At 34.0% G+C, this 11,654-nt stretch overlaps 1 protein-coding gene across 2 annotated transcripts; it reads right to left on the bottom strand.

The window, feature by feature from the left end:
* Positions 1-292: 292 nt before the first annotated feature.
* Positions 293-11,238, bottom strand: LOC111798827 (translation initiation factor eIF-2B subunit epsilon). 2 transcript variants are annotated; one of them, XM_023682165.1, is made up of 15 exons: positions 10,894-11,238; positions 10,216-10,446; positions 9,144-9,458; positions 8,541-8,648; positions 7,414-7,603; positions 6,322-6,584; positions 5,011-5,134; positions 4,379-4,452; positions 3,532-3,783; positions 3,376-3,452; positions 2,501-2,592; positions 1,265-1,347; positions 1,059-1,130; positions 723-848; positions 293-645 (listed from the first exon to the last, which is right to left on the bottom strand). In XM_023682165.1, exons 1-15 carry the CDS (start codon positions 11,026-11,028, stop codon positions 592-594), a joined length of 2,196 nt encoding a protein of 731 aa, XP_023537933.1. In that variant the 5' UTR covers positions 11,029-11,238; the 3' UTR covers positions 293-591. The 2 variants fall into 2 exon arrangements, with proteins under 2 accessions (XP_023537933.1, XP_023537934.1); XM_023682166.1 differs by having other exon boundaries at positions 4,379-4,446.
* Between the last annotated feature and the right edge of the window lie 416 nt (positions 11,239-11,654).

Here is an 11,654-nt window from a genome sequence, read left to right as displayed (position 1 = left end):
ACCATCACTATTTGGTATGTACTATAAGCATAGTTGTAGAAATAAAATGATCGAAAAGACAAAAGGCAAAGCAAGGTCTTGAACTAGATTAGTTAAAATCTAACGATCAAACTAACATTTTTCTTCTTTATGACTATTTTAGAGAGACTAAACTTATAAACTTAAAATGACGAAAGAAGTCAAGTTAAAAGGTGACATATTAGGGTGGGTTGGCTACACCTCTACCAAACTTTTGCATAGTTGTACGAAAACGAGTGTACTAAACTACAGCCTAATATCAAACTTTAAAGTATAAAGCCAAGGGCTAAGACTTTATTGTATAAAAATACAATAACTCAAATACATAAGAGGCAAAAATTCATGAACAAAATAAGATTTTAACATTTCCTCCAAAATTGTTGTTTCTATGATAGGACATGGACAATGAACAATCATAGAAATTGATGGGAAAAAGAACAAACCAAGTTCCCTTTCACATTTGGGAAACCAGGTAGCTACTGTGAAGATTTGACGTTTAAAAAATGAAACACTCAGCAAAAAAGGACTTCCCCAGTTGGTCTTTGCTAATCTACAGATGTTATTCAACTATTTCTATTCTTCCTCTTCTTCCTCTTCTTCTTCCTCTTCTGATGCAACTCTTAACCACTGTGTACCAAACATGCATATAAGTTTCTTTCTATCTGAAAATGAAACCGAAAATAGAAAATATAAAGTGTTCTTACTTCAATGAATTTCTCTGCCTGCTTGACGAAGAGTTTATCCGAATCATCTGCTTCTTTTTTCTCATCGTCCCACCTCAGAATAGCATCTTCTTGAATGATTTCTTGGTCATATAGATGACATAAGATCTATAAAACACGAAAAGCGTATGAAAAATCGCCTCATTTTAGCAAAAAAGATTATGAAAGCATGCTCATTCCGATACGCCATCATTTTTCACTCTCTAATATCATCTAGAAGTTGAAATATATTGATTGTAATAACTCTGAGGACAAGGAATGCATGTTCTCCAACAAACATCTTGCCACTAGCATTTTCCTAGAAAAAAATAAAAATACCTTGGTAAAATGTGGAGTAAATTCCTTGGCAGATTCCAAGCATATCTCTTCGAATTTTAATATCACTTCAATCTGCAGAGAATATAGGATTTGTTTAACTATTCACTACAGTTACGTAAACACATAGGAAACAGATCGGTTATGTAGCACTAACTACAATATGTTTATTAAGTTCATCAGCTAAAAGTGTTAAAAAGTTTCCGTACCTCTTCATCCATGTCAGCAAGGTAGTACTTCAAAAGCTTTTTCCATTTCGTAATTATATTGGTAGTATTTTGCAGTAATTCACCTGAAACCGATGGAATTAGTTTGGCAGTTTCAAACAAAAAAAAGGAAAGGAAAGGAAATAAGAGTACAAGAAAGGAACTCAACCATGGTGCTACTAAGAAAGTTTTCCTATCAAAACAGTAAGTTATATCCTTACGGCTTGATCATAGTGACAACCAGAAATAACAATATGCTCAAGTTTTAAATATAAGAACACTAGAGGATTCTACAATATAAGCAGAAAACTTATCCAAAACTTTCATATTTACTCTTCTATTTTGGCATCTGAACTTTCAAGTATAATAGTTTTTGACGCATGGTATACCGATGGAAATAATATTTGGAAGTTGTAGGATTATCACAAATTATTTAGGGGAGGAATGAAAAATTGAATTTAAACCAATGAATTTCTTACATGAAAAGTTCATTAAATCAATGAATTTCACAAGGTTATTCCTCGGAAAGAGTTTGGCACCTTTCTCAAATCACATAGGTAATGTTCAAACCCAGCTTCAAGATGAATGTTGGTAGCAAGACATTGATAATGAGTGGCATGGTATGGCAAGTTCTAATCCAAGTAACTTGGGTAAGAAACCAAGTTTTCCTTGAGAAAAATGAAAGAAACTACAAGTCATACAAAAACAACCCCAATGCAAAGGAAATCCCAAGAACTACACGAAGGAACTCCAGTCCTGTGAAATCAAACTAAGCTCGTAATTACAAAATGGTCCAGTGACAAACGCTCACAAAGAGACATTAAACCTCGCCAACTCCCAAACTCCATCACAAGGCCCCTCGACCTCCCTAAAATTTCTATTATTTTTCTTCATCCAAATGCGCCAAAAATCGCAAAGAAGCTAGCAAACCACAAATTTTTTGCAAAAAGGAAAACCGAGAGAACCTCCTCAATCATAGTAGAATAGTCCCTATTCTGAACCAAACACTCTGGATGGTATTAATGCAGCACTCATACACTCGGGATTACAAGAATATTAAAGAGTTCGGTATTACTAGACTTAAAATTATGATCCGAGTACTAAATTTTCATCCAACATGTTAGACGTTTCCTTGAATTCAACAGCAATTTTCCATTACACCGGTAAAAATATTGATTAAATATAAAAAAAATAGCAAACAAAAAAGAAAGACAGCTCAGGATGGCTCAAAATACTTACTAGATGAACCATGTGGAGAATCGTAGGCAAATTTCATCAATGAATAAAATATTGCTCCTGCACAATCTGCAGCCACCTTATTATATGACAACCTGTCGCAAGAAAGTTAATTTAAGCAAGCAGCAGACCAACCCTGAGCCCAAGTTTAAATCCTTAAAGCATCCCAGGAATTATCACAAAAGCAGAAGAAAAACAAACTTATATTAGATTAGTTAACTGTAATAAAGATGAAACAAAGAAAAAAGGTAAATATTCTTATAGTATTAGTATTTCCTCTCTAATGAATAAGCTTAACCAAAAGAAGGCCGGCCATAGCAAACAATAAGGAAAGTGAAAATGAGGGAAAGAGAACAGCTAGCATCCAGAAATTATATTCTGCAAAATATGAAACAAGTCTCCAGAATGTCGCTTACATGTCTAAAAGCTCTCAACAGAAAATCTCTCTCCTTTTCTCTTTAAAGAACATTAATCTCTTTTGCGCCTTGCACGGAACACACAAATTGCAGACATTTTGTAAATGTGATCCACTTTCACATGTAAATTATTTCAACAGAGAAAACCTTGTTTATCCAGAAAAGGAGACCATTTTTTCTTTTACATGACACAACCTTGCAAATATCTTGCATATGTAGGCTTTCAACAAAATGTCTAAATCTAGAAGTCCAGAACGGGCCATTGGAGGTTTTAGAACACTTTTCAGTAAAAAAATGAGATTGAAAAAATAACTCCAACAGCAGTGACTGTATATACAATAAAATCAATTAAACAAAAAACAACAATGAAATAGGGCAGAACACAGCAATATAAAGTAAACTTAAAAGGAAAAGGAGAAAAGACGTGAATTCACCATCAAAGCAGATAAGATGAAAGCATACCGCAATGAATTCACTTCCAAAATTACATTGTCTACTTTAATGTTTTCATGCACAGCCCTCAGAAACGTTGCTTCGACCTGCAAATAAGAAAATAGTGGAAGTTAAGCAAGAAGAATGTCCCTGCCACCAGACATCAGAAATACAATAACTGCTAACCTCTTTCTCAAAGTGGATGGAGTCATCTCTAGAGTCTTCGTTGTCATCACCATCTGAGAAATTTGAGTCGGACTTTAACTCCCCTGAAGTTGGTAGAACATTCGAATCTTGAGTTAACTCCAACTCATCATCTGCCGCTTGCAGAGCCTTCTCAAGTTTATTGGAAGGAATGGGTGCAACTGAGTGCCTCCATTCTTCTTCAACGCTTCCTTCACAAATTGACCAAACATATCCTATACCTCCATTACCTAGCTGAGAATAATAGTTGAGAATGTCAGAGTCGAAAGCACATCTTCTACCAAAACCCAAAAGGTAAAGTTTTTTATCCTATTTGTTAATAAAGTTATGGATGATACCTCTAAAGGAGAAAAAAAAAGTTAAGGACAATATTAGACTAGAAATTCCGGAGGCATTACTATTGACCCAATAAAAATTTATCCTGTTCGTGTTAGTTCTTAAAAAAGAGATCACAGAGAAGTTTAAACATGCATAACCATTGTTACAGAAAAAAAATCATAATAATTACACAATTGGTCTAAATTCTACTATCTTCCATTTTCTTAAGCCACACCTACCGAGTTACAGCCTTAACAACACAATCCACCTTCATCTTCTCTTTAAAACATGACCCCCTAAAGATGGCTTTCGAATTCCTCTCTTTAAAACATGACCCTGTAATCACCTAGAATTCTAGGTTGACATTCAATAGATCATTCATTACTTGTAACATCATAGACACGTCTATGCAAAGAGTGACAAATTAAATTTTCTTCTCCATACCAACTTGAGTTTGTTGACATATTTGCTAAATTGTTTATCAGGTTAGATGATCTGAAAAAGTGCCCACCTCAGATGCAGGCCAGCCTTGCATTTCCAGCGATTTGGACTGTTCACTACTTGACTTGTCCGTTGTACCTGCAACTGCATGTGCCAAAGCCATGTAAGAAGTAGCCACAGTTCTTCGGAGAGAGCGCCTTAAATCAAAATGGTTTTGTTTGTAATCAAAAGGAGAAACAAGACGATCAAAAATATTATTTTTCAGTCAAAATATCAACACCCCAAATATCCATAGCAGAATAGTTTATAAATTCTTTGAGAGACTACACCAAGAATCAAGAAATTTTTTGTCAAATCATAATGATTTGCCCACATAGCATTTTTTGACACTTAGTTTTGTGAGATGTAACAAATTTTGAAGTACAAAAACTAAATTGTTATAAACTATAGTTTTAAGGACTACATTGTTATATACTCTAAAGTTCTGGTCTCACCTTCCCACCCACCCTCAAATCCATTCATCCATTCTCAATCTCTTGCCACTCGGCAAACCCCTAATAACCCTCTCCATAGTCCTACTCTCTCTTTCACAATTTCATTACTTCCAATGAATGGCTTCTTATCATCAAGACAACATTAAATAAAGTAAATTTTGTTTATAATAGATAGCAAATATTTGCCTTAAAGTACTTGAGATATTACATTCTACAATGCCACTGCTATTGTCTGCATATTCCAGCTCCTCATCGCTATCTTGATTGGTCGGCTGCTGAAACAAAGATACCTTTGAATATGATGGAACAACAAACTGATCCCCGACAATAACCTGTGTAATATCAAAATAAATAAATAAATAATCCTCAAAGCTACAATAAACAAGGATTAAGAGACGTTAATAAGTTCATACATTAAGAGTAGCCCATAAACAGCATACATTAACATGATCTTTCTTATTTTACGATTTAATTGAATACACGTGTTCAAATTGTCTCATAAAACCAATGATTTTTTTAATCTTCTATCAAAATGGTTTCTTTATCTTTATTCTCCATACGGATAGCAATGCAACATCCATTTTATCCTAAACAACATTACATATTTGTTCATAGTTGTAAACTTGATCAATCCTAGCCATGTTTAAAATAATCAATTTCATATAGCCTTTATCATATGCACAGAAATTTATTGTCCTTGTCCAAAAACTAAGTAAAAAATCAAAGGACGGGGATAGCTATAAAACACCTTGATACTCTAGACTGGTAGAGCCAACATTATATACTGAGTTGATGAAAACATACGAGATATGATTTCATCAATCCGTTTTAAATAACCCATTCAAGTGAAAATAATTTATAAACTGCAAGTCAATCCAATAATGCATTCTGTAAGGACTTTTTGGCATATAATTCATGTCATTCGCACATTGACCATCAAAGAACCAAGTAGAAAAATGGAGGGCACGTGTGAAATTCTGAACTTATAAAGTGGACTTTTCCCACGAATACGTAGCAGACACCATTAAAGACTAAACAATCTGTTGGTGTCAGTTTATAATTACAAAATTTAAAAACAAGATTTTAATTTATTAGACAGGTAAGAAATGCAGGTTGAAACATCTAAAATGTTCCTTTTTTTGTAAAAACTCATCTCTTACTAAGAAAATGAAAGCATAGAAACCAAGCCACAAAAAGGCATCCATCAATGTGAAGCTAGGGAGATAAAGCAAAATGAAAATTTGAAGGCAATCTTCAATCTATTAGGGAAAGGGGGAAAGAAAAGGGCACATAAGGTAGAAGTGGATAGCACAATCCAGCATCAAGGACATCAGTATTTAACAGCTATAGGTCAAATTTCAAACTAAGGAACGCATTTGTCGTTATTGAAAGCCATTTGACACTCCTGAGGCCAACTCTAATAGATATGTATTCTCTATGCGTGAATGCTAGAGATTAATTGATTTCGGTCAATAAATATATTGGCTGCATTGATAACATAAAAAAGAAGGAACAATACCTTGAAAGACAAAATTACACCAGGTTCAAGTTCTGCTCCTGATTTTATAATAACTCCATCACATACGATAGCATGACTAAGTTTACAGCCATCTTCAATGGTGACGTTGTCCCATATATAAGAGCCTTCAATTGTAACATTTGATCCAATACTACAACCTTGCCCAATAATTGAATTTGTAATTTTGGTGTTGCCACCAATTTTGCTGTTATCTCCAATAACAGTAAACGGACCAACCTGTGCAGAACGTGCCTGCAATATTTCTGAAGAAGAACCAACGTCAACAATTTTTTTTTTTCAAGAAATGTCATCTCTTAAAAATAGATTACATAAGGGGAGAGCTCCAACTGCAAAGGAGTTCCATAAAAACAATTGACCAAATTGAAAGTAATATAGCAAACCAAATGTCACAAAAATGAAGAATGATCTGAAACAGAATAAATAATGAGCCAGTGATCCTCGCCATAATCTTGGATTGATGAAATCACACGAGACAGGCCGAAAACTTCATAAGCTACACAATATCACTTGTGCATAACTTGATCTTGACCCATGAAGTGAGGACATATTAATCTATTTGTACTTAACAAATTCTTTTGTAATATACCTATACCGTTGGTCAACTTAGATTGAAAGCCATTTCTTTGATTTCTCCTTTTTAGCTTAGAGATTCCTCATCCTAAGGCCGCTACGTTGTTCTCGAGTTGTTGTTTAATATATCGTTCCTTGGTTTTCACTTAAACTAATAATAATGATAATAATAAACTGTATATTTATAACATGATCCTCCATACAAAAGAAACCAATGACATCATTCAGTAAGCTGGTCAAGAGAAGCTCGTCCGAGATAGTTGGAAGCTAAATTTTTTTCCATGGACAAACAATTATGTGAACAAAATCAAAAAGGACATCAGTGCCACTGGAAAAATAAGATAATACAAGTGTCATAAAGCAATGCAACTTGATGAATATAGTATCAGGGTAAGAAAAAAAAAAAAACTGTTTTCCAGTAACGACGTTAAGTAACACGAAGAGAACCATCAGTAAGTCTTGCCTACGCTTAAGCAACATGATGAATCATTTAATCATTACCTGATGCTCTATACATTCCCTGCCTTTCAAGTTTGTAAGCAGAATTCCCAAAGAATTTAACATCTGGTACTAGTGGATATGTCCACCTCTGTATTATGTCCTTACTAACGGTGTCATAGCTTCGATAATTATCAATTCTAGCTGCATAGCTTGAGCAAATTTCATGTGTGTAAATCTTGTAACCCATGATCTGAAAAACATTGTCCATAATTATATTAGCAGTAGACATTTACAATACTAAACATTAAGAATACATGACACCGGTATTTATTAGATGTTCAAATTTTAGAATTTGTCAATTCGTTTTTTTAACCATCCAAAAATAAAATGCACAAACTGCCAAGTAAATTACACCACCAGGAACAGACGTTGAACACTGGACAAAATATTCATTGACATTGTCCCTAAAATAGTATTATATATTTTCTAAGAAATATCAGCATATAAGGTACAAAAAGAAAGGGGCAGAACTCAAGGACACTTATCCCTCAACTATCCCTTCGTTGAAATATACTGGCCCTAAATTCTATCTTTTTACTTTAACTCATTAGGATTGCGGCACTTCTCCTTCTTTTTATCAATGAAATTGTTTCTTATAAAAAATAATAATAATAATAAAAGAAAATCTACCATCTCAATTAGCATTTAGCTTTTTCTAGCAACCTAATTGGGCTTGCAGTTAGAGGGAGAACTTTTAACAAAATAGGAAGCCTTCTAATAGTTTCTTGAATTTATCGTTGTTGTTGCTCTACCTTCCTATCACAAAATCACAATCTTCCCTGGGAATTATGGATATCCCCCCCCAAGAAAAAAAATTAAATGCAGTCCTCATTCCTACCATCTAAAGTGAGATGAGGTGTTTCAATAGTAATAGAAGTAACCACCTTACTCATTCTTGGATAAGGTTTTCAGCTAAGAAGCTTTTCAACCAACATAATTTTAAAAATAAATATAAAATAAATAATTAACAAAAACGCAAACAAAAAAACTGAATTATTTCATTATGTAGTTAGAGTCGAAATTCAAGCATATACATCAAAGCTGTCATTGGTCGTGACATAAAAGAAGCTTAGTTTAAGAGATCTAAAGAGGAAAAGGGTAAGAGGTCCATAATAAGAAATACGTACATCGTCTAAGAGCAAACCCTTGACAAAATGACGACGAAGATGTTGGTAATCAAAATTGTCAGTAAACAGACTGAGTACTTCTGGGGAGCATATGTCTATGTAACAATCCTGCAATACATAAACATGATTTAGTCTTTTTTTTAATGACATGGTGCCACTCCCTGCATCTATCCTTACTAACAGATGTACAGAAGTAGGAGTCAGCTGCACAACTATTCCAATTTCTAGTAGACTGTCGGTTGTCCAACATTGTCTCAAACGTGAAAATAAGTGTCTTGACACTGTCCCATGTGTGTCAGATTTTTCAAGTGGGATTTCAACACAGTCTCACGAATTTCCCTATGCTTGTAAAACTCTCACAGGATTGAAATCCCACTTGAAAAATTTCAATAGAAAATACAACAAAAGGTCCACGAGAAAATACTAATTTGAGAATTTGTAATTTTCCCATCCCCAGCTCATGTCCTCTTCATGATTCATTTCATGTTTGCAATGAATTTGCTTCTTATAAAAAATAAAATAAAATAAAAAAAGTTATTAATCAAGATGTAATGTTAACACTGAAAATAAACAAGAAAGGCACTTGTAGCTTAAATCAATAACCTGCATATCGTTACGAAGTGACATGGAAGGATTATCCATTAGCAGTGACTTGTCAAGATGTATAATTCCTTTTGAATTGTCAGCCTTATCCTCATAGTACACGAGCTGCTTAGTATTAGGATCAATTGCCATAAATAGCTCATCAGTGCCAAGCCGAGATTGGTGTGTGATAGGAGAAGGCTTTGAACGTTTGACAACCATAGTCATTACAGCATTACTATCTTTCTTCTTTCTTTCCTTGTGTTCTTGAAGAGCTCGCCTAAGTGACATGTTGCTTATTGTGTCCCCAGTGATAAGAACAAAATCACCATGTATCTTCAAAAGGGGAAATTTAGAGGTATTATAAGACACCTGAGTGATGTGGCCTATAAAAACTGGATGGCACAATGAATCGTTCACAAAGGTTATGAAAGTGCAAAGTCTCAATATGACAATTCTTATGGCAAACACTGTAAAATAAAATTTCAAAAGTAGTGTGGTAAATGAAATAGTGACTGTAGAAAGGTGATTTTTCTCTTTAGAAACAGGCCGTCTTGATTATCTTCACAGCATCAAAGTAGAGGTGCCACCATATACACATCACTTTCGTAACATTATATACACCCACAAAAACTTTCTTTGAGTACATTAAAAATGTCAGTTTAAACTTCAAATTGAAGCCATATGCTGTTCAAGCATAAACTGAATGGACCACTCCTCATGATACAGATATCTAAGGAAATATACCATAACCAAAATAGCTCAGTGGAATAAGTTTCAAGGGTAACAATTGCTATTCACTAATAAGATGAGTATATCACTTTATACAAAACCATATTAACAACTTTGGATTTGAGTTACTCAAGCAAATACATAAATGTGATGAATTTGGATCTGAGAGTGGATCAAAATGCATCAAATGCTCAAAATCTATAACTACATAAATGTGTGGGTATTTTGGATTTGAGAATGGATAAAAATGAATCAATAGCTCAACATCTATTTCATTTGTCAAATTTTAGTTCTTATAAAGAATTCCTGTATTAAAAATAAGTTAAAATAAGTCTCATATATCAGTTTCAGACATGCGTACCACATTTCTTTCATAGATCAAACGCAAAGCATCTCCAGCACTAACAGAGTTGTGCGACTCTATGGTTGTGACTGCAAAGTCTGGTAGGGATACCCACTCAGAGTTCTCCAAATAATCAATTACTTGCTTCGAATTAGCACAGCAAAATACAAACACCTCCTCAACACCAGCCGATTCGAGCCAAGATAAAGTATAGTTAATCATCGGGACATTTACCAACGGCAATAATACCTACAGAGATTAAAAAACAGAAGCAATATAAATAACAAGCACCATAAGAAACTTTAATGCCTCAAAACGTTGTAGCTCAATTAAGGCCTTCGTACATGATCCCTATGCAACTTGCTTGCTGCAGATTGCTTGTGAAAAATGAAACGGGACAATGGTATACATAATTTGCACAGAAAACACCCCAAAAGTTCTCACAGCTAAGATTCTAAGTTTACGTTGTAACGAAATTCGCATACAAAAACTTGTGCAGCAAGTAAATAGATAGCTAAGCAGCAACTTGAATTGCACAGGACTTGTTATTATTACCAATAAAAAGCTTACAACAGGAGGTTTTTTTTTACCAGCCCTCGAATGAATGGTTGTACATTTCCAAACTAATATCAAACTACTGACTCAATTATGAACACACCGTAAGAAATGTACATCATGAGACTGTTTGGAAGCTACCTTCGGGCGTTCAAGCGTTATGGGATGAAACTTAGTGGTAAAGCTATCAGCAAGAAGAACAGCCTGCAACGAAACTCTTGCCAGCTCCTCGGGGTCCTCGGAAACCCGCGATGCTCCCTTCCTTTGAGCAACCATTCCTTCTTCACTTTGTTGAAGAAGAAAAACAACTGTTCAATACGTTTAATGTGCAGAGCAATAGCAGCTTCGAATGGGCGATTGAATGGAATTGAGAGGCGATTTGATGAACAGGAAAAACCCTAATTAAAACCTCAAGGAATGAACGAAGAAGACGAAAGTCTGAGAATCTCAGCTCGGACCTTGAAGATGGTATCAAATGGCGTCTTCGCAAATATTCTGATAAATTAAAAAAGGTAATGACTTTCCAATAAAATATATAATATGAATTATAAAAATAAAATAAAAACAATTTTCTTTTTTTAAGTAAAAATTCAAATTCATTAATTTTTACAAATATTGAATGTATTAATAATTTATTAATGAAATATCTTAAATTTATTACACACAAAAATTAAAATTTTAGAGAAAAAAATTATTATGTGCTTTTAATGAATTATAAAATAATATCTTATAAAAATAATTTGAAAAAAAAAACTATATTAACACGACTCTCCACAATGGTATGATATTGTCGAGCATAAGTGGTCCCTAAAAGGCCTCAACCAATGGAGATAGTATTATTTGATTATAAACTGATTATCATTCCCTAAATTAGCCAATGTGGGACTTTCAACCAACACCTC

This window comes from Cucurbita pepo, chromosome LG07 (genome assembly GCF_002806865.2).
Source record: "Cucurbita pepo subsp. pepo cultivar mu-cu-16 chromosome LG07, ASM280686v2, whole genome shotgun sequence".
Classification (NCBI taxonomy): Eukaryota; Viridiplantae; Streptophyta; class Magnoliopsida; order Cucurbitales; family Cucurbitaceae; genus Cucurbita; species Cucurbita pepo.
The sequence above is the reverse complement of the archived record's forward strand: the minus strand, read 5'-3'. Positions and strand labels throughout refer to the sequence as shown.